Source organism: Fusarium tjaetaba (assembly GCF_013396195.1).
Source record: "Fusarium tjaetaba strain NRRL 66243 chromosome Unknown NRRL66243_c0000071, whole genome shotgun sequence".
Classification (NCBI taxonomy): domain Eukaryota; kingdom Fungi; phylum Ascomycota; class Sordariomycetes; order Hypocreales; family Nectriaceae; genus Fusarium; species Fusarium tjaetaba.
In genome coordinates this window covers 76,686-99,411 of record NW_023501267.1, presented here as the reverse complement: position 1 = coordinate 99,411, position 22,726 = coordinate 76,686, and the positions used below count along the sequence as shown (strand labels likewise).

Below are 22,726 nucleotides of genomic sequence, written 5' to 3'. Positions count from 1 at the left end.
GTTATGGTTTGTGTATATCGTAAGAAAGATGGACGACAACAACAGGTCGAAAATCAGGTTCACAGGTCGAGGAGAGGACCAGCCTGTCGAAGAAGACGCCTCAAGTACGATTAAGTTGGCTCATCGAGGGGTGGTCCCAGAGGCTGAAACGGAGCTCCTGGGGCGATGTCGATTTCCGAGTTGGAATCCTACCCAAACTCTAAGGATAAGCTAATTATTTAGGTAGAGGGCCAAAGGACGGAGGAGTGGCGATGGTGTAGCGGGAAAAGCAGTTGCGGCAGACACAAAAAAGAGCGTCTTAACAATCGTGCGAGGCTGGCGGTGGAGTTTCAACAAGGTTGGATTTGGTTCGGATCAGGTTGTCTGATTTAGATATTCACCTTCTCCTGGTGAGAAGTTGAAGCCGGCCAGGGGTAGCACGCCCATAATCTGGACCCTGGCAGCTACAGCATGCAGTAGCGCAGTAGCGCAGTAGTGCAGGCTGCCCTGAGAGTTGAGAGGTGCCCTGAACTGGAGGCGGGTGCATTGACAAGGACTCGCCAACCAGTGACAGTTCTTGTTTTAGACCCGCTCATTTTATCCATTCGCCAATGTCATGGACCGTTCCAGCGTCCAACAGCCCTTGACCTTTGTTGACGATCCGCTCCAAGGCCGGCATTGAAGCGTCTCTCACGGCCTCCCCTCACTGGGCGGCGGAGGTGACGGCGGTCCGGGGGGAGCCAAGTGGAGGACCAAAGACCGGGGCTGGCTAGGTGACCGCCACGGAAGCATGAATTGGCCCGTTCTTTAGTCTCAAAGGAGACGAGTAACTACGCGCTTGCAACACAATGGATGTCCTTTGACGATTCGCATGTCTTTGAACTGCCTCAATACATCTGGAACACTTAGTTACTGTGCGTCAACTGTTTGTTTACCTGCCAGATCATTCTTTTGTTGTCAAGGGGACAACAGTGAGTACCCTCAAATGCTTGTCAAGGGCAGATATGACTCCAGTTGCAAACGTGACGCGACATCCATGGTCAACGTTGTGGTCGCATCCAAACAATAAGGTCCCGTCAAGTGGTCAATGGTCGTTCATGCAGGTCCGTACAATGGATGGAAAACAGTCATCAGAGGCGTCGGCTGTGGCTTATTCGCATGCACGCTTCCGGGTTCCTTGCATCTATCTTTTGAGACCCTGATCATTTCAGCAGCCAAACAATCTCCATTGGTCCTAGCAGATTAGATCATCGTTCCTCATCTGTCACGATCAAAGTTCGTGGTTCTTTTAACTTTGACCGATCTCGTTCGCTAGGGACAGGCCGCTCTGTTGCCAGGAATGGATCAAGGCATAGTCGCGGCCATTCTGGAGCTTGTCTCCGGATTCCATCCACTTATCATGTTGCGTCAGGATCCAAGCTTTCTAAACATTGCTGTGCCAAACGCCTCTTACCATCACCGACAGTCCAACATCAAGATGCTAGCGATTTTCAGCGTATTTTTCTGTGGTTATATTAGCATCTTGTACAGTGAATTACTTATTCGGGATCAATATGCTGTCTTCGTGTCCGAAGCTACTCGGTGGCAAGCTCTGCAGGCACATATTCTTCATCCTATCATTACGTCGACGATATACTCTTTATCTAACAGATATAATACACCATTTCTTTTTTATCGTATTCTGACCATTGCCGTGCTAGGAGGTCCCATAACAGGGATGGGATATAAAAGACTTCCCAGCGGTCCATCGTCATCCATCTGGCCGTCTACCCACTGCAAAGCCCGTCGAGATCCGTTTGATATGACTGTGGAAGTTCTCATCGGCGTGATGCCCTCGTATGTTCTTCCCATAACATGCATCGCAATCCCAAACCCTTTCAGGATCCATGACAGGCATTCATATACGACATTAGAGCCCGTACGTTCCCATATCATCAGTCCGCATAAAGGGATCCAACAGTAGCTGGTCAATACCCATATCGATATTAACAACGGAAGGCTGCCGAAGAGCATTGAAGGCAGGTCTGTGATGATCTCAAGCGACGGATTATGGCGAATAGGCTTGAAGGTGGCTTGGTTCCGAAGGTAGCGGATCAGTGGCTTTCGAGCCAGCCGAAGGATGGAATGTGAAAAGAGATAATAGACCAAGCACTCCAATGGTTCTTCTTCAGCTGGACGATCGTCTTCAGTAGTACGGCCTTGTTCAGATATATTATGTTCGTGAGCTGATTGAAGATCCGCTGTTGCAGATGACTTGTGAGAAGTGGACTTTGCTAGCCCTTCGAAGTTTGATCCGGTGCTCATTTTTTCCCTAGTGGGCGTATTTTTGAAGGAAGATTGGCCGAAGAAGCAGGTTATTTGTCATAGCTGGGAGGCAAGATGGTGAACATGATGGACCTCAATATCTATGACGGAGCAATGGACAACGGGCAAGCTCATAAAAGACTGAAGAAAAGGGGAACATCATTTATAATATAGCAATCTTCAACAACACGAACCAACAAACATTATGGGTTATATTGTCACGAAAGCGTGAATACCTAGCAGGTCCCGAAAACATCCATGCTGTTTAATACCGGTTGCGTGATGTCTCAAGTATTGCTATTTATCCTGGATCACCTTTGCAGTTGGCCCTTGTCCGATGTCTCAAGTTAGGACAATACATCTAACCCCAGGTTTTAATATCACGCCAAAGTAGTTCCGGGGATCTTGTTTCATCAGTTCAGTTCTCATCAAAATTTCTTCAGTTTGCAAAAGGAGGGATATGGTATATCTGAGCAGTAGTGGTGGTAGACGTTTCTACTGACATGATGTCTCCGTAGGCGACCCGTTACTCCTGTCTTTGATCGATCAAAATTGGTGATATAATTAATAGACGTTGCATAACCGAATCGTTCCCTAGAGAAAGAGTCATAAAACGGAACGATCAACATTGCCATTTCTTTGGTGGACGTCAACGGTTGTAACGAAGGGATAAGCGTTTATTAAATCACATCATAAGGCAATTATTATACTTTTGCTGTACATATGGTAACAAGCATTGTGCTGGTTTTATCTAGTGCATAGATTCTTGAGAACAGGACAGATACGAGTGCTCGAGGAAAGTGTCCTGCGGGAACCTCGTTGGTGGCCGAGAGTCTTTCAGCTCTTGTTGTATTACCCACTGTCCGGAGACGGTAAATTATTGTTAACGGTCCTACGTTGGTATTTTGTTTGTCTCAAGGGGAGTGTCCTCCCATCTTGTAGCACCATGTCCAATAGGTATCCCGTCAGTCCACAGAGCAAAACCTGGTAAGACAATCACACATAATCTTCGTTCTCAGGAGTCATCGAAAGCCGTTGCGGCTCAACTGATGAAAGTTCGCTTTAAACATTCAAGCGTATATAATTGTGGATATAACAGCTGGAAATTACTTCCCTGCCGGTATTTTGATTGAGAAGCTTATTTCGTCGTAACTCCTTGGTTGTCAAATCCTGGTAATTCAAAAACTCCGGGAAACCAAACCTCAGTCGTTCGGTGGGTGGAATGCATTCATTGTTTACAGCAGCGGTGTGGCTTGCATACGAGACCATGTTCCAGACTACATTGCCAATGTGATCGAAACACCCATAACCGAATAGGGACGATATGATCGATCAGGTGAGGATATAAGGGAGCCAATTTCTCGTACGAAAATCATCCCCGCACACATCCGGTGCGGCGGTGAAGCAATGGACGTGGGGGAATCTACACTACATTCACTTGTGGCCGCATCCATACCACCATACCATGTTACAGTCTGCATTAAATCTGCTCACTACGCGCGGGCTGGCCTATCAACATCACCTTGAAGCTCATGTTGAGCATTGATTGCCTGTTGGAACGATGAGCTCACGCGTACATACATAACGCTCAAGCATGAAGCCGGGGTGGTTCTGCAGGTCAAATGGAACGGAAGAGCATCCGTGTTGCAAAGAAGTTGCTGACCCGGCAGCAAGCGTGAACATGGGGACATTCAGACGAGATCTGCGGCACATGTCGAGGGACTTTGGCTTGGTGCTCGGGTAGTGGGATTGTGATAGCGAAACGAAGCTATCGCGAGAGGGTAATTGGGTGGTCTACTCTTCACCCCGGATCGTCTGTGCTTGCGATTATCATGGTCCGGAGCGATCTAACTGGATCTGTAATCTCATCGAGATGGTAAAAAAGGCTGAGGCAGATTTGCAAGTCCAATCTAGGAAATGCCGTTGGTTTGATATTGTGCTTGTCAGACACACAAATCTAGTAGAGATAAGATACAAACATTATCACTGTGCATACCGGTTCATGACCGAGCGATTCAAAATCGAATGTCTAGTTGCTGATCATGGGATCCGTCTTGATTTTTTGTTGCAGAGGGAGTGGACCAGGGCGCAAGTGAGACGTCTGGTCGGGTCTTCGGGGCTGCTCACTTGCGAATGATTGTGGATCAGCAGAAAAACAAGGAGTCAAGCAAGGATATTGCTTATTGCGACGACGTTGACAACGAGACGAGGAATAGAAATCGTCTTCACAGTCAAAGCTGTTACGGAAAGAAATCAGTGAGTAATAGTAAATAGCATAGCATATTCAATGTTAGCCAGCCTCCAGGTCTTATCAGCTGGTGCTCGTCTTCACATTCATTATCCCAATCAACATCTCGAATTCCTCATCCACCCTGTACTCTGCAGAGTACATCAAACTGCGAGTCAGAGCAAAACTGACTGTCCTGCAAATGCAGGAATTGTTAGTCCTGTTAGTCTAACAGGGTCATGGCTAATTTGATGATCCACCTCCAATCACGTTAGTCTCCTGCTCCATTGTTTGTATGTATGTACGGAGTATGTTGGAGCATCTATTGCACAACAACAGTGATCCTCATACAACCTCATCACCAGAAGAGCAACAGACGTGAGCACACTTTTGCTTCAGACTGCCAATATCCAAAATCTCCCCTAGAAGAAGCCTCTCCTTTTCAAAAGCCTTCCGGCCACTACGAAATCCCCAACTCTCACATGGTCTTCAAGTCCCACAAGCCATTAAATTTCCTTGGTTTTCATCCTCTCATAGTGCATGTAAGTCAACCGTTCGGTGGACCCTAGCCATCCCTCCAAATAGAACCTTGTCCACTGGCGTTACACCCTCACGATCCTGGTGACGCTAAAATCTAGTCTGTCCAGGGGCCTTCTCTCATGTATCTATTAGCAGCGGAGTAAGCGAATAGGTACGTGATTCTCGCCTGCTTTAGCGTCGTCTGCCTCCCAAGGTTCAGTAGCGACAGCGCCCCGGGCCTTGAAGGTTGTGGTTGGACCCCAGCTACGTAGGGAACATCTCGCTCCTACACCCTCTTCCTCCTACCAAGATTGCAAAATTCGACTCCGGCAACGGGCTCTGTTGTTGGATTAAATATATCTAGTCCCCCCCACACTCTTTGCTGAGTTCTACTCTCACTAAGTTCGTTTGACAAACACCAAGCTCTGAACTTCGCGCTACTTCCCCTCCATGGCGCGTTGAGACAACCCCAAGCAAGGCGGAAAGCTTGCTCCCAAAAGATCAAAAACACCAACAGATGTTCTCCTCCCTACTACGACGTCCCAGGGCTGGTCCCCGCCGAATCGATCGTCGCCGAAACACCAGTTTCTCTCCTTCTCCCGGTCCTGCTCGGCGACGTTATACCCTTGAACGACACGCAACGGCGGATTTTACAGAAGCCGACGACGACGACGGTGATGATACTCATGATGAGGGATTGAGCCGGTTTCGGAGTAATGACCGCCGTACGAATAATGATGGAGATGAGGAGGACGACGAAGATGACGAAGTGGAGGAGGAAGACAGGCCTGGCGAAGACGGACGACGAGGTGGCCTTCCTGTTCTTCCTCTGTTCTCGGCGTCTCATTTAGGTACGCTCAAGACATTGGAATCACAAAGTATCAAGTTCTGGTACTAATCTCAATTGTAGATTCTTTGCCAGTTTACAGCATAACGCACGCCATCCGAATTATCGTATCGACACGCACTGAAACGACTCTGTCATGGGATCAACTCCGATCACCCCAGGTTTCTCAATTCCTCGTCAAGCCTATGCAGCAACAGATTCGTGCCCAGCATTTCAGCCGTGCAACTCTGTATGCTCTCATGATCAACTGCCTCCAATTCACCAAAGAGGGTGAACGCTACCCAGGCAATGCAGGAATTAGTAGCACTCGTGCCAAGGTTTGCGAATTGCTGACTCTCAAGCTACTCAAAGAGTACAATGTCCGCGAGTTGATCGATGCCCTTGCCTATGACTTTTACCCGCTTCAAGGTCTCCCCGGATCTCAAGCACCTACGTCTCCTCGAAAATCACCGCCGGCCAACAAGTTGCCTCTGATAGCATCCCGAACGTCAACTCTCGAGGTCGCCATTCGAGCCTCAGCCAAGCACTTGCTTGCCCATCCCCTCGTCGTCCAACAACTTGAAGCTATCTGGAGCGGTGCGATTACTTTCCACTCGTCTGCCGATAGCTTACATCGGGAACCTCCACCAAACGCAGGCCTTAACTTGAATGGATATATTGGAAAAGCGACCGATAGAACTCCCCTGCTTGGTACAATTGCTCAGAAAGAAACGCATTTCACCCCGCCAGGGCGTCGTACGGCGTCGCTCTACGATCCTCGACAAGCGTCTCTCTTCAAACTCTCCCGTCTTCGGGTTCCTCGATACAGATCTTTCCTTTCGACAATATCTCTCGCCGTTCTGATTGGATTGTTTCTTGCTGTTCTTGCTGAACGTTCGGTTCAAATCACAGGCCTGGAACTGATTTTTTGGTTCTGGAGTGCTGGCTTCATGCTTGACGAGCTCGTCGGATTCAACGAGCAGGGGTTCGCGCTGTACATCTTGAACGTGTGGAATGTTTTCGACCTCGGAATCCTGCTGTTGCTCATTGTATACTACTGCATGCGAGCGTATGGCGTTTTCCTGGCCGACTCTCACCACATTTACGACAATGCCTATGATATACTGGCGGCCAATGCGATTCTGCTGCTCCCGCGTATTTTTAGCATCTTGGATCACTACCAATACTTCTCGCAACTTCTTATTGCATTTCGTCTTATGGCGGTGGACTTGGTGGCCGTTTTCACTTTGATCTTGGTACTCTGTAGCGGGTTCTTCGTGTTTTTCTCTTTGACAAAGAACTCGTTCGGTGCGAGTGATGTTGCCTATAAGATCTTTCAGATTCTGATGGGATTCACCCCTGCAGCATGGGAAGTGTAAGTATACTGGCAATTATGAAATCAACTGAGGCTAATGGCATACAGATGGGACGCGTACAATTGGTTAGGACGAGCCTTGTTGGTTCTCTTTCTGAGTATTTGTCATTTCCTTGTTGTGTAAGTTTTCACAGCACGCGTTCCCTTTTTTCTTTTTGCTAATCAGTCCAGGACAATTCTCATCACCGTTCTCACGAATTCGTTCATGGCTATTGCGTCCAATGCCAATGAAGAGCACCAGTAAGTGTCCCTGTCCGCATAATGGGTCTGCTCTAATCGTGTTTAAGGTATTTGTTCGCTATCAACACAATATCTATGGTGAAGAATGACGCATTGTTCTCGTATATTGCCCCTAGCAACATTTTCGCGTGGCTTCTTATGCCTCTACGATATTGCATGCCGTTGAGAACCTTCGTGTGGCTGAACAGAACTGTCATCAAGGTGACACACTTTCCCGTGCTGTTCTGCATCTACCTATACGAGAGATACTGGCTTGCCCCGTCTATGTACGAGGCAACTGACTTGGTGGAACACCCAGTTCGGGAGCGAAGTCGACACATCTCTTTCATGGATCCCGTAAGCAGAGCAGCCATTTTTAGTCCAAGCATTAGGGTTCGCGAGGAATCTGTGGCTGGCTTTCAAAAGGACCGGGCCCTCGAAGAGGTGTTCCGGCGCTTACCTGATCCCCTAACATTGAGGACACAAAGACGTCAGGAGAGGCGGAAGACGCAGACAGCGATTCGTAACTGGATGGATCAACACGACGACAATGATGCGTCGCCAGGGAACTGGCAAACGCCTGATGGTACTATGCCTCCCTGGCAACGAAGATCCAGTGTCGGTCTGGCTCGTACTACTAATCTTAGGCGTGTTTCGGACGTTAGATCGACAGCGAGTGATCCTGCTGATAGGATGTCTAACGTGGGAAACCCACTCCGGCCGTCGCATTTCTCCAGGACTCGTCTGAATGCGGATTTATCCGAATACAAAGACCAGACTGATGCTGATGGCGATGACGAACTAGTGACAAATGACGAGGATGAGGATGATCATGTTACGAACGCTGGGCAGAGTCAAGTTGCCGTTAGCCGTGGAATCCACGAGGAAGCAGAAAGCTACTTTGCGCCCAATGCCAATAAGTTCGGAAAGCTGGCGTCCTCTGTGAGTTCTTCTGGAAAGAGGAGCTCTTCTGGCAAGAATGTTTCTCAGACACCACGACCCAAACGAGGAGCACACAACCGAACACTTTCTACAAATACGATACTCTTCAACCCGCAGGATGTCAAGCAGATGCAGAGGACATCCTCGATATCGCCACCTCTGCCTGGCCAGTCACGTCCACGAACTAGCGGACGAATGACCACTGGTGAAAAGACACCAAGACGCAGTTCACCTCGCCGCTCTATGTACGTCGCCAACACGAAGCCTCGACCAGTGATGCCACCAAGAGGTATGACCGAGGCTGGTGCTGTTAGTCGATCAGCCCTTCTCAGCATTGAGCCACGAAATCGTCCCAAGGACATTAGAAGGTTGTCCTCGGTTGATTTGAGTGCGATGTCTGATCAAGTTGTGGGAGACCATATTGGTGCGATGCCTGGCAGCTTCCAGACCCAACTTGCAACTTTCATGAAGGATAATCGGTTACGGGCAGGCGGTGGTAACGACTCCGGCGACCGCGACAGAATGGGAAGGCTGGTGTTGGCTAGAATGAAGACACTGGAGGAAAGCTTTGCGGATGTGATCAAGGAGATGCGGGATCTGAAGAACTCTTCAACGGTCCCTACAACGCGGCGTAACTCGGGGGATGAAGCAAATATGGAGCCGATGATTGAGGTGGCTGGACGAGACCGCTTAAGAAAGTACCATATCGACAACAGTCAACGCAAGATTGCGTCTAAGCGACCCGTCAGCCGAAGAAGCCTTAAGGAGGAGAAACCTGGCATGTGGGATTACAAGGGGAAGGGCAAGGAAGTAGTGTATGAGTCCGACGATGAGGCAGAGACTGATGACAGTCTATTCAAGAAAGGGGGCTCATTGTAAAGCATAGGTGGCGTTCGGGCATAGCTTTGGTTTGATATGGTAATGAATGCATAAGATAGGAGTACTCTGTAATGAGGTGGTAATTAAACGGTGACTTGACCGCTGTATGAATAGAATGCATCTTGCGCTCGAATTGATAGTCGATGAAACTCACCTCGATCTCATAATCCAGTGACTCTCTGGAGCATCCCAGATGTCGTTTACTCTGTTGCCAAAATAGACTGCCAGAGGACGTTGTAAAGCCATGCGGGGAAGCCTGTCACTCATTAAATAAAGTGGGCTTGTCAAAAGAAACTTTCTTCAACAAGCGCAGGGCAAGAAGGAAAATATTCTACGTTCGCAGATTACCTAGTAGGAATTACTGGGTGACTAGTATGCACTCTCATCTATCTGGTACTAAGACCCAATACTTATTTGGAGTCTTGTAGAACGCTTCTAGTAATGCTATCCTAAAGTTGAGATTGGTAAAGGAAAAGCACTAACACCGGAGGTTTCTTTTCGCTAGCGTTCGCACTGGTGCCCGTTTTGATATTCAACGGTCTAATTTGTTGTTAGTTTTGCCTAGATACGTCTGTTTATCGCCACTTATGAGAAGATCAGGCCAGACTTGAATGGTCACACGTGCATAATTCCAGGCTGATTGGCTGGGTAGAAGAAGCTGCCTACATTGGTGTTGATGCTTGCAATCTCCTTGTTTCCTTTACGATAAAGACGTAACTGAAGAGTCACTACAGTACTTGTCCTGCATGATCCTTGTCTGACAATGCCCGCTGAGTGGTGTTTTGCTTGTTGACTCACCAAACGACAGAGGCGTTGTCTCGTCCTAACGTCTGAACGGCTCCAGTTTTAGTGTCACCCGGAGTACTATAGATGCAAGTATAGGAGGCTGAGCTGCCACACTTATGCACTAGGTCATTGGATTGCATGGCAGCCTCAAGGCAACCACCCCTCCTGCCCTCCAACAAAACATTCACACTCAGGCATCAGCTCTTGGTTATGGAGGGGTAAAAATGGAAGTATTTCATTGGCATAGGTATGCCTTACAGACATGTGCATGTACTTTCATAGGGCTGTATTCAAACTTTGCTACATGCCTGCCACTTTCCACCGTCAGTCAGCCCAATGCTTTCCTCTCTCTCACAACTCCTCATCTTACATTCATCTATTTCCTTCTTTGTTTCTATCATCCAACAAAGTAAAGCATCGGCATTTACTTGAACAATTGCCTATCTATTTCTCTGCGCATATTGTCTCTTTCTTACCCAAGTGGCCAACCTTGGCTGACCTACATCATCTGCGCGATCCACCTTGCGACACAGCTTCTCGGTTGGCTGCCTACGATTCCTGACGCCAAACCAGATCTCTCTCTACCTTTGACATAATTCTCTATAACCGAGTCTTCCAACTGCCTCTGATCTCTTATATCGACTGCTCCAGAGATTAACAGTACTGGCGTTTCTTGAACTGTTGGCGTGAGCCACGTTTGTTTCACAACAATGGATGTCCCGAATGACTGGCAGATCGAACAAGCACATGTTGCCTGGGATGATCTGGCTGATCAAAGCAACCACCAACCTCAACATAGCACTCAAACTGCTCAGCAAAGCGAGCCGCAACCGCAATCTCAGTCTCCACATACTCATCATCTTCTTGGTATAGCTACTCACTTGGCCCTCGAAGAACCATCACCCGCACCAGCCCCTCTATCAAGCTGGACGGGTCCTTCCTTCAACAAAGCAAACAATTTTTATGGTAACCATTTGCCGAAACTTCTACCAATAAAGGATGTCGAACAGACTCGGCTGTTTGAGCTCTATCGACTGCATATGGTGTCCTTCGAACTCAATCAGGGGGACACTCTTGTGTTCATCGACTATCCTGTCCATCATAAAGGCGTTCTTGACTATACCGACTGCAATGGCATAGTCTATAAGTCACAGAAGTTTCAAGTTCATTCGAGCAAGCTGCTGGAGACTGGTTCTCCCAAATTCGCTGAACTTCTTGGCCCTACATACCAATTCAAAATCCAACGCCGCCGTAAGATGGTCAACAAACTGCCCGACGGTATCAAGTATTTGCTTGATCTGACGCCACCCTCGGAAGGAGATGAGTTAGTTTTCCAGATGACCGAGCTGTCTTTAACTCCCGGGATCATTAAATGGTGGAGCTCATATATTCTTAATGGCGTTGATCCCTTTTTAGTTTGTGGTAAGTAATTGTACCCAGCTTGTAACGGATTGTCTGACACGCAAAACAGGTCATGATGACATTTGTAAGTGCAACAGACAGCCGAAACGCGCAGAAAACAACAAAGATGTCGATACAAATGCCGAGCATGACAACACAACACCCACTGAGGCGAACGCAAACATTGGCTACAGGCTTAAACCACTGAATCTTGATCCAGAGCGTGCGCTACAGCTGAAAGCAACGAATAAACATGCGTACGAGACACCTCTATATCGGCAAATTCCTGATTATTGCCCAATTCGCCACCGAAATGGTATCGTGAGACTGCTCATGTTGATCGAAGGCAAAGGATGTATCCTGGATTCGGCCCCGAGATTGTTCACCATCTTGAAGTTGAGTTGCCTCTTCGAATGCAGCTCCATGCTTACCGACCGTGTAACCCAATGGATAATGCACGGCCAAAACACTGCTTTTATCGAGGTCTTGCCCGAGGAAGCCTTGCAAATTGGGTCTCTGCTCAAGATTCCTTCTGTGATGGACTCTGCTTTCAGGATCCTCGTTAACGAGCTCGCCCTCAAACTGGCTGACACCAACCCAGCGAACAATAATGCCCACAGCCAGACGACGATATTTGGGAGACGACTGGGCCAACTTCCCGATGAACTTAGCAACATTGTGCAGCATGGGGCACAAGCACTCGTCGATAGAGTATCAGAAATCAACAAGACCTACACGAACCCAAATTTGTTCGCTTCATGGGACATCGATGAATGGGCCAAGCTACAAGTAACCGAGCAGCTCCTTGAGCAGGAAAACAACCCTATGAGCCAAATTGCTTTGGAAAAGCTTCGTCTTCTCATGAGTGCCCTGACTCGCGAATTTACGCACGCATGGGAAGAGGCGATAGACTCAGCACCAGTGGATAGTCATTCAACATACAACGGAATAGACCGAGACCGCCTGACATACGTGGAACCCAAGGATTTTGACAATATGACTTGCCTCATGATGTTGTTTAATCCGATCCAGATGCTACTCTGTGCTGTGCCCTACAATGATCTCGGCGTTGAACTGGATAATCAAAGATGGAATCACAGCAGGTGCAAACTGGATGGATACAAGCATAAATCATATAGCGGTCTTGTGCAAGAGGCAACAGACGCCCTCGACGACTTTCTTGCATGCACGCCGGGGCTATCCAACAATCTGTTATGGGGCCGTATTCTTGCACTCGGCGACCGCGAATTCCCAGAAATGGGTACGCGTCCTTCACGCATGCCTATCGTATCACTAAATACCCTTGAAGCTGCCGTGAAAGATCGGCTGAGGCCGCTAACTCTTTCGTGGAGACGAGAAAATTTCTGGCCTCCTCTCAACTTGACCCGCCATTTACTCCTCACTCTCACCGAAAACGAACTCAAATACCTTCCTCTGTGGTGTGGAGGTAATGATGACGGAAGCGGAGGCGTATTTGGGGATGCAATCCCCTCAGCAGACTTGCTGGTGGCACCCAATGGCCCTGGGCCTAGTTTCCATACAGGTCACACGATATCAACCCCTTCGAGTGTCTGTGGTTCCATCATCGAGGACATGGATGCGCTACGAGTCTGGGGTAGTACGTCCGCTGCTTCAATGACCCAAGACAGACGCATCTCGTTAGAGTCTTCTTTTACCCTTGGCGAGTCTGATGTTGAGTTCACGGACGCCAGATACGCCATTCCCGCGGACCATCAAACAATGGGCGAAGCGGTCAACATGACAGTCGAGACAACCGACTCTGAGTCAGCGTCCGCAATCGAAGCCTTGAGCTCAAAAAGAGATGACAGTGATGATGATGACTGCATGTGGGATTCTGATGACAGTGATGATACGATTGCATAATGATGTTTCTTTTCTTTTTTGGAACACGATAAAGGGGTAACGGCACCAGGATCCAAAGAAAAAGGAGTATTCTCCTGTAAATGGGAATGCATATCTCTCAGATACTTGAACATATAGATTGAGAAGCATGGCTACTATCACTGGCTTTTGGTCTTAAGTGAAGTGGTCAACAGCTCTTGTGAGTGCTCATAGATCGTGTCGCTCCATGTGCTATTATTTTCTATATCCTGCCATGCATGTACCTAAACGCCGAACATCTATACGATATTTCCAACACAGATCAACCTCTGTTGAGAGTATTTCCTGCTCCCTTGGGATTATGATCAACGAACTCATCCCACTCGCGCTGCTTATACGTCTCACGATCTATAGCTTCCATGTCGTCCTCATCCACCACCTTCTTCGGTTCCACACCGCCCTGGAGAATATTTCCTTGTCTCCTCTCTTCCTCGAGATACTCATCGATGGACATGGTCGGCAAGTTGTGCCCTGAGCGAAACACGTCTCTTGACATTTGATCCCGTGAACCAAGCAGCGTAAATGGCTGCAAAGGTTTGCCTTGTTTAGACAGTAGAGGACCAGCTTGGAGGGAGTGTAGACGGCGTAGAGGCTGATCAAGCCGGGAAGAGTGATCTTCGGGAGATGGCGCATTTGTAGCTGAGGGCGCAAGCGGTCGAGGTGCCTGGGCGAGAATCTCCACCTCGCGATTTAATGAGTCCAGCGCCTGAAGCGCAGAATGCACTGCAAAAGTGATTTGTGTCAGGTAAAGCTCCCGCACGAGCTCCTCGTCGCCGTCGTCCAGGTATCGTGGATTCCGTCTCAATGTTTCCAGCTTCTCTTTTAGCGCCTTTTCGGCGCGATAATTCGCAATCTTGCCGTCTCGTCGCGCCGCAGCATCATTACTAGCAACAACAGCAAATCTCTCAGGATCGTCGCGATATCTCTCGAGTACGCGATCGTAAGGATTCTGCACTAGTCCATAGCTGTCGACGGTGGCGAGGAAGCGCTCGTAGGCGGCGCGAGACTTGGAGAGGACCTCAAGACGTTGGTCAGGGCTTTGGTTGGGGGTCTTTTGTACGAGCTCCGCAACGTGGGCGTCGAGAAGGAAATAAGGGAGGTCTGATGTAGAAACGTCCTCAAGCCCTTCGTTGGAGGAGAAAAGGGCAAGAGCTGAGATTTGGTCGCGCGCGGAGGAGTAGAGGGATAGTGCAGCCTCAAGATCAGAGCGGTAGGCGGGCGAAGTTGCCTCGAAGGCGTTGTCTAAAGCGCGGCGCTTTTCTTCGGCGGCTTCGTAGAGAGAGCGCAGGGATTGGGGTTCTTCTGAAGACATGATAACAATGATTTGCTGTAATGTGAAGCTGGTTGAAGTAAAGAACGAGGGGCGAATGGAGGGGATGATAAATCTAGATGAGACCCTTGGATTCTTCGATGAGAACCCCGCGCTAACCTCAAGCTCTTATCGATAAGCACGCTCTGGGCGACATCTCCTGGAGCTTCTTAACTTCATTGAAATGTTAGGACAGGGATCATCAAGAGTCAAGTGACATGTACAAGTTATCATGAAGAAATTGAAATGCTATTCATATGCGGATATCGAATAAAAACCACGCCCAGGCCCCAGATAGCAAATGCCTCATATCCGTTGACGCCTAGAACCCAAACCGAATTGTTAACTCAGATTTCAACCCCCCTCCCTTTCCCCATCAATATGTCATTCGCTTGAAGTGGTTATCACACAACGTTTCTTACTCAGCAAACAAGAAATTACAGTCAAGAACCTGGCTGTGGTGGTTCTAGAACAACCAGTACTCCGTTCCTTTCGTGCGCTCAATCACAGGTCGAATAGTCTAATCCTCATCATCGTCGACCTCGAAAGGGTCGTCACTCTCATCGTCTTGCTGCATGACTGATGAGTCGTCGTCAACAACGATTGGCCGTCTCGAGGCAGCGGCACGTCCTGGTCTCGCTCTTGAGGATGCCTTAGGAGGGGGCGAATCTGGATCCGCCATATCCTCGTCTGAATCGTCATCAAGGACAGATTTCTTGACAGCCTTCTTAGCAGCGTAGGCCTTTGCTGCTGGCGATAGAGTGGTCTGTTTAGTTGCTGGACGCGAAGCAACCTTTGATGCAGCTGTCTTGGTTGCTTTCGGGGCAGCCTTTGGCTTCGCTGGCTCTTTGCTCTTCGCAACAGCGGGACGACCACGACCCTTCTTGACAGTAGCAAGACCGGCCGGTGTTGGATCTTCAGAATCCGTGCTGGTAGGCTTGGACTTAGCCGCAGTTGACTTGGAAGGAGCAACAAAAGGCTCATCGTCAGAAAGGAAGCTGTCTATGTGATCATCCTTGGTGGCCGTCTTGTGTGGCGACGACTTGGCGAGAAGCTCATAGTTGGTATCGTCAGGACTGTCGTCATCGAAGTCGAAAGCTTTGGCTGATTTGGGCCTCGACTTGGACAGTCCGCTCACGCTGGCGTTGCCCTGGCTAGAGTCTGGCCGGCTCATGGCATGTAGACTAAACCTGCCCCTTTCGCGGTCGCCAGCTGGCTCATCGATGCCCTTGACCAAGGCGCCAACATCGCCAAGCATCTGATCATCGTCACTCTCGGAGTCATCATCGATAATTGTCTTGACCTTGGACGCCGCTGCTCGTTTGACCCGTGGATTCTCCGGCTTCTCAGTTGGAGGTGATTCGGAGTTCTTGATCGCAGGTGCGGATGATTTGCTGCGGCTGAGAGCGGCATAATCATCGTCAGAAAGATCCGACAGCTCCATAACATCAGCACTGGGTTCCTTCTTCACCTTTGGCTTGGAGCTGAACATCTCAGCAAACCGCTGAGCACTCTTGGTCTCTACCTTGGGCGCTGGTTTAGCGGTCGCCTTCAACGCTGTAGCCTTTGGCCTTCCGCGGCCCTTCTTGTCAGGCTCATACTCGTCGTCATCCTTGACTTTGCGGCCACGAGCGGTGCCAGCACCTATCTTTTTAGAAACGCGGCGGCCCAAGCGACGGATGCTCGTCTTGATCTCAGCATCAACTGCAAGCTGAGTCTCCCATTCGGCTACGAAGTCATCAAGGTCGCGACACCAGAGATCCTTCTCACTGAGGGCAAGGAGCTCATCGTGCTCCGCCTTCTTCTTCTCGATAGCTTGCTTGAGTCTCTCAAGACGCTCAGCTGTCAGGGACCAGATGGGCATCTGCAACACGTTAGTTCACCAAACATATACGATGACGACAAGTACTCACCGAGAGGAGGTAGTCGTAGTCGCGAGCACCACCCTCCAAATCACCCTCAAGGTCCTGGTTCTCATCGGCATCGTCATCTTCTTCATCTGCGGTCTTCTTCTTCTCACCACCAGGTGGGAAAGCCTCGTAATCACGATCTCGAAGTTCTTGCACCAGCACCGTCTTCTTCTTCTTGCCAACCACAAGCTGCCCGTCGATGATTTCCTTGATGAATCGGGCTTGATTCCTGAGCTTGCGATAGTCCGCATGGAAGACGCCTAACCAATGTTTCTGCAGCGAGTTAGCTAGGCCATCTAAAAGTTGGATCAGAACTTACCTTTCGGTCAGTATACATGTCGAGGCGGTATAGATAGAATTCCTCAAGGATATCCTCCACCTTCTCGTACTTGCGAATCATGCCTCGGGTGTCGAAAGCAACCAGATTGGAGGTGGCGACTTGCTTGGTCAACTTGAAGCGCTCGAGGACGCCTTCTTCAAGGACCTTGCCCATATGCTTATCATCCACAGCGATCTCAAAGTGAACAGTGCTGTGATCGTTGAATTCCTTGTAATCCTTGATCCAAGCAGGGCCATCAACACCGGCGATAATCTTCTCCAGTTTGCCCTTGAAGTCATCGGTCCACATACGAATAGGAAGCTCGGTGATGACAACTTCGTTATCCTTCTGTTCGTTGTGATAGGCAATACCATTGAACTTGTAACGGTCAGGGCCAGCAACCTCGGGTGTACCCTTCCAGCCACGGAACCAGGGCATCATGGTTTCGAAAGGCTTTTCCTCAAGATCATTATCGTCCAAGCGACCCATTCGACGCTTCAGGTTTTTGACAATATCCATCGGATGATAGTTGGGAATGGAAGTGCTCCAACCTGTACCAATGCCATCGGCACCGTTAACCAGAACCATGGGGAGGATTGGAGCATACACCATTGGCTCGATTTTCTTGCCGTCTTCATAATGATGCATCAAGTTTGGCTCATCCATGGGGTGGAAGATCTTGCGGGCGAATGGAGACAGACGAGTGAAGGTGTAACGAGGACTGGCAGCATCAGATCCACCGGCAAGTCGAGAACCGAAGTTTCCACTGGGTTCCAGACAGTTGATGTTGTTTGAACCGACGAAGTTCTGGGCCAGGCCAATGATAGTCTGTTGGAGAGACTGTTCACCGTGGTGATAGGCAGTCTGCTCAGAGACATAACCAGCCAATTCAACGACCTTCTTGTCTTTGACGAGGTTTCTCTTGAAGCAGGCATATATGACCTTTCGCTGACCCGGCTTGAAACCGTCCAGCACGGAGGGGATGGATCGCATATTGTCAGCCATACTGAAGAGAATAAGTTCTCTGTTGATAAAGTCGGAATATGTGATTGACTTGGTCGAGTGATCGAGGTATGTGCCCGGGACGAAGTTACCAAGCCACTCCTTTCTGGCATCTGCTTTCTTCTTGGAGAAAGCCAGCTCCAGTAGGTCAGCTTCCTCAGGCTTCATGGTGTCGAATTCCTTCAAGTGATCATCGAGGTTGGTGAAATAGACTTGTGCGTCTTCGTTGGAGCTGGTTCCCAGACCCTTGAAGTATTTGGAGTGCCATCGAGTGAGTTCGTTTTTGTGATCTTCTTTCCACTCCTCGTATTCAGGCTGTGTGAAGAATGACTTCAATCGCTGGGGCTTCTTGGGGTTGGGACCCTGCCAAACCTTGACGATAGGGGTGATGAACTCTCGGAAGAAGTCGGGGATTTTGAGAAGCGATGGAAACTGAACTTGGAGAAAATTGATGAGAAGTCCCTTGATATGACTACCATCGTGATCCTGATCAGCCATGATCATCAGATGACCATATCTAAGATTCTTCGTGTCTGTGTACGTTTGCTTGTGCTTGAGACCCAGGAACTGTTTAATGTTCTGAATTTCGGCGTTCTTCATAATTTGGTCAACTGAAGCGTCTCGCACATTAAGAAGCTTTCCACGAAGCGGGAAAACACCAATGCGGTCAGGGTCGAGAATGGCACGACCAGAAACTGCCAAACCTTTGGCAGAGTCACCTTCTGTCAAGATCAGAGTGCATTCGTGACCTCTTCTGGTGCCAGCAAAGTTTGCTTCGACGAGCTTTGCGTTGTTGACTCGGCTTCGTTTGTTTCCATCACCCTTGGCCAACATTTTGTCGGCTTTCTTCTCAGCAAAATCCAAGATATTCTGAAGGGCATCAGACTTTGCAATCTTCTTGAGGAAGTCCTCACCCAGTTTGCATTTGCTACCAAACTGGCTTGGCTTGGTAGTCATCTGCTCCTTTGTTTGCGAAGTAAAAGCTGGATTGTTGATGTAACAGTTGACAAAGATGAAGATATGATTCTTCAGATGATTCTGCTTCAGAGCATGACCCTTGCGCTTCTTGTTCAAAGCCTTGAGAAGAGCTTCAGTGACCTGGTCGGCGATGTAGTTGACATGAGTACCTCCACTGGTTGTGGCGATCGAGTTAACGAAGGAAACTTGTTGGAAAGTACCATCAGAAACAGCGAAACCAACCTCCCATCGAGGATGCGACTTGTCTTTATCCATCTCAACAGTACATGTCGGAGCGCCACCCTCTTCTGTGCTTCTCTCCTTGGCGATGGACTTGGCATAGAGATCACAGTAGGCTTTGAAATCCTTGATCTTAATTTGCTCGCCGTTGAGATAAACCTTGATTCCTCGGATCGTGCCCACCATGTCGTAAACTCTACGGTGAAGGAGAGACTCGAGATCATCATCGATGCCATCTTCCATACCAAAGCGCTTGAAGTCGGGCTTAAAAGTTACTCGGGTGAAGTCTGAAGTCTTGCTGCTGGTGATTTTGGCTTTCTCCATCGTCTGCATGTTGTTTCTCCAGGTCTGTTTGTACCTCTTGCCGTGCTCACTGTCTTGGCATTCAAGGTTGAATTCAGTGCTGAAGACGTTACACAGCTTGGCACCGTAACCGTTGCGACCACCAACGGTCTTCTTCTCGTCGTCGTCGAAGTTGGAACCCGCCAACAGATGTCCGAAGATAAGCTCAGGAATGTAAATCTTCTCCTTTTCGTGAATAACAATAGGAATACCCTTTCCGTTATTTTCGACGCTGATCACGCCATTCTCACGATCGATATTGATCTTCATGTAAGTCATGGAGCCATCGCGCTGCTTGTTATCCGCAGCGTTGACCAAGATTTCATCAAAAATCTTGTAGAGACCAGGAACAAAGCTGACGTTCTTGTACTCCATCAACTGGGTCTCTTTGCTCAGAACCCACATCTGTTGTTCCGTCCTCTCAACAGAGCCGATGTATGTATCAGGTCGCTTGAGAATGTGCTCTAGTTGCGACAGCTTCGTGTACATTTCGGTGGCCGTTTTCTTCTTGCCAGGTTTGGCGGGGCTGTCAATCACCATACTATCATTCTCAAGCTCCTCCAATGGTGCACCAGAAGACTTGCTGACGGCAGGTTCCTTCTTTTGCTTCTTGGCCTTGGGAGGTGTGTTTGAGAAACCTGAGGCAACGCTTATATCATCGTCGTCGCTCTCCGGCGTTGGGCGCTTTTTGGGTGCGCTCTTCGTTTTAAGGGTTGTTTGCACCATCTTTTTGACGGGCGGCCGCGCAGCAGCCTTCTTTGGTGCAGCTTTGGGTTTCGCCTTCTGTTAAAGAAAGGTCAGGTTATATTTGTGCAAAAAGTGCGGAAACGAAAGTGCTCGGCGGGGAATGTATTTGATGTAAATAAGTGTGAAGGAAGGAATTCAAAGAATGCGATGCAAATAGAGGAAGACAAATAGGGACACAATGCGCAAACCGATTTATTGTGCCAACAAAAGAGGGGTAAAAGAAGAATTACTTACGGTTTCGGGGACATAGCCATCTGACTCCTCCCCAAGACTGAACATGGACGCATCGGAGTCCATCTTGTTGTTGTTGGCAGTGAGGGCAAAGAATCTGGCTTGTGGCGCCAGGACAGAATTTAAGGACAATAAGGTTGAATACAGGGGTCTCAATGAGGGACAAAACAAAGACAATGGAGTCAAGGATGAAGGACGACCAGGTCGAGCGAGTGGTGATGCTCGCGTACAGAGTCGCGATAACAAAAATGAAGAAACAAAAGGTGCCAGACTTCCCATCAACGATTAAACCAGTCCTACCTTATTATGTTGTTGTGACAATCAAGGGTCCCTATTGTAAACAAATCTTACAGGGACGCGACGTTGGTGACCCACTTCCGCCCGTCGTGGGGCCGCACATTTATGCCTCAGGCCAGATCATATCTTCCAAACGCCAGACCCCGTGACTTGGCACATGATGCTGTAAGCTGGTGTGAGTGGAAGAGACGTCGAGCAGACCAAGGTACTAAAGGAAATGGCTTTGAAAAGCCGATTGTTCACACATTTCTTGACCCTGAAGTTCCTTGCAAAGAACGCCGGCCTGAATAGTCCTTCGGGTTTCAGGAGGAGACATGAATTCGTTTCTGTCAAACCCGATATTCCTCGCCTCACCAGTTCGCTCAAAGACGGGATGAACTCAAGGCTCCCTCCCCTTACGCAAACTTACTTTCGGCTCAAGACCTCTTCAGGCCAAACAGGATCATATTTTGATTAATATGGAATGAAAACATCTCCAGGGCAAATAAAAGGATAGCAAACCATCACTCACCTCGTTTGATTAACGCTTCGGCTCGTGCCACACGTGCCACAAATCTCCCAGAACAGGAGCTTTCCTCATAGAAATTGCGGCAACTTGAAGAGCATCCGAGGCCGGCCCTCTTCTAGTAGTATCGCGGTCGCTTATTCTCCGAAAAGAGCCTGTCAAGCTCGAAGTCAGACATGCACCGGTCTCAGCCTGGGCTAAGCGGGCCGAGTCAAAGTGTGCGACTTAGGATGAGGGCAAGTGTCTGCTAAATGCCTGTGTGTCTCCATGGGATGAGCCTACGAGACTTGTTTATTCTCCTGGTTTCACCATATTCGAGAATAACTTGACTGAGGCGGACCGTATCACCACCAGCGGACTCAACGAGGCATCGACTGTCGCCTCATCGCCAGACCAGCCTGCAGCTTGTTGCGCCTGATAAAGCATTCGATGGGCACCTTTATTGATCACCTTGTAGCATCGATGAAAATATGAAAGTAGGGTATTCTCGCCAAATTCTGATATGGGCTTTACACCAGGCTCAAAGCCGGAATCCTGGCTTCTACCCATGTGGGATGGCCGGTGCTGTATTTCATTCCTTTGTACCTTGTGAGGCTGGATTCGATCAAACATCTCAGCTCCTCAAATCTAATCACAAAAGCACTGCCTCTCTTCACAACACAGCGATTTTACGCGGGCAACGAGACTCATGCCACACCAACGGGGGAGGAAGAACGGTGACACCGCCCGAAATTCGATGCAGGGAGCCGTTTTGTGTCCTTGGCTGCGCCTGGTGAAAAAGAAACGCTAACTCGCCATGGACTGCCGCTGTCATACCGCTCCGAAATCGTACAATCATCTGAAACCGAGCTCTGAGAACCAAGAAGGAATTCATCTACTCTGATACCGATTTGGACAATCAGTCGTTTCCAAATTCGTCAGAGCTCGGTCCGATAAGCTTGGTGAGGTGCCAAATATGCTGTTCAGCTTTCAGAATTAGGCTCGGATGTCATTTTGTCCGAATCAGGAAGACCGAGATACCCAGACAGTGCCTCAAATGCCCAAAATGCTGCAGGCTAAGACGGTGTTCACTCAAGAAACGCCATAACCCGTTGTTGGGCCCTGTGTCTACCCTTTCTGCACTTCCTGGTTGACTGGTTACTCCCTATTCCGTGACAGGACCGTCACTGGCCATTTCGATTAAGTGGACAGAAGACCCGACCCCGGAAGAGCGTCGCTGTCCGAGCCGTCGGCTGGTCGCGTCAGATGCCATGAATTCGCGAGACAGCGATAATTGCCAAAAGGTCATCGACTTCGACCGGAGCCTCATGCCTACTCATGACAACAGAGTAGAGTCGATCATGCAACAACGTTATGGTGGCTTAGGTCATTGACATCGTATTTCAGAGATTGGGGTGCAGTCATATTACGCTAGTTGACGATATGGAGGGCACAACGCCCAACAGGTCCTTCAGGCTCTCTCACACTGGCGCGATCGTAACTTGAATCAAATGGTAAATGAATGGCAA

General features: G+C 48.9%; 4 protein-coding genes across 4 annotated transcripts; 2 read left to right on the top strand and 2 right to left on the bottom strand.

Annotated features, from left to right (window-relative positions):
• Positions 1-5,546: 5,546 nt before the first annotated feature.
• Positions 5,547-9,270, top strand: FTJAE_3827 (YVC1-vacuolar cation channel; the record flags this gene model as incomplete). Its single annotated transcript, XM_037350167.1, has 5 exons — positions 5,547-5,880; positions 5,940-7,230; positions 7,279-7,350; positions 7,402-7,470; positions 7,518-9,270. The coding sequence occupies 5 exons, from the start codon at positions 5,547-5,549 to the stop codon at positions 9,268-9,270; spliced, it is 3,519 nt and encodes a 1,172-aa protein (XP_037209079.1).
• Positions 9,271-10,766: 1,496 nt separating this feature from the next.
• FTJAE_3826 (uncharacterized protein) lies at positions 10,767-13,341 on the top strand (the record flags this gene model as incomplete). The annotated part of the gene is made up of 2 exons (XM_037350166.1): positions 10,767-11,478; positions 11,528-13,341. The coding sequence occupies 2 exons, from the start codon at positions 10,767-10,769 to the stop codon at positions 13,339-13,341; spliced, it is 2,526 nt and encodes an 841-aa protein (XP_037209078.1).
• A 280-nt stretch (positions 13,342-13,621) lies between these two features.
• On the bottom strand, positions 13,622-14,671 carry FTJAE_3825 (TAP42 component of the Tor signaling pathway; the record flags this gene model as incomplete). The annotated part of the gene is made up of 1 exon (XM_037350165.1): positions 13,622-14,671. The coding sequence occupies one exon, from the start codon at positions 14,669-14,671 to the stop codon at positions 13,622-13,624; it is 1,050 nt and encodes a 349-aa protein (XP_037209077.1).
• A 517-nt stretch (positions 14,672-15,188) lies between these two features.
• On the bottom strand, positions 15,189-20,482 carry FTJAE_3824 (DNA topoisomerase II; the record flags this gene model as incomplete). The annotated part of the gene is made up of 4 exons (XM_037350164.1): positions 15,189-16,532; positions 16,582-16,851; positions 16,898-20,221; positions 20,420-20,482. The coding sequence occupies 4 exons, from the start codon at positions 20,480-20,482 to the stop codon at positions 15,189-15,191; spliced, it is 5,001 nt and encodes a 1,666-aa protein (XP_037209076.1).
• Between the last annotated feature and the right edge of the window lie 2,244 nt (positions 20,483-22,726).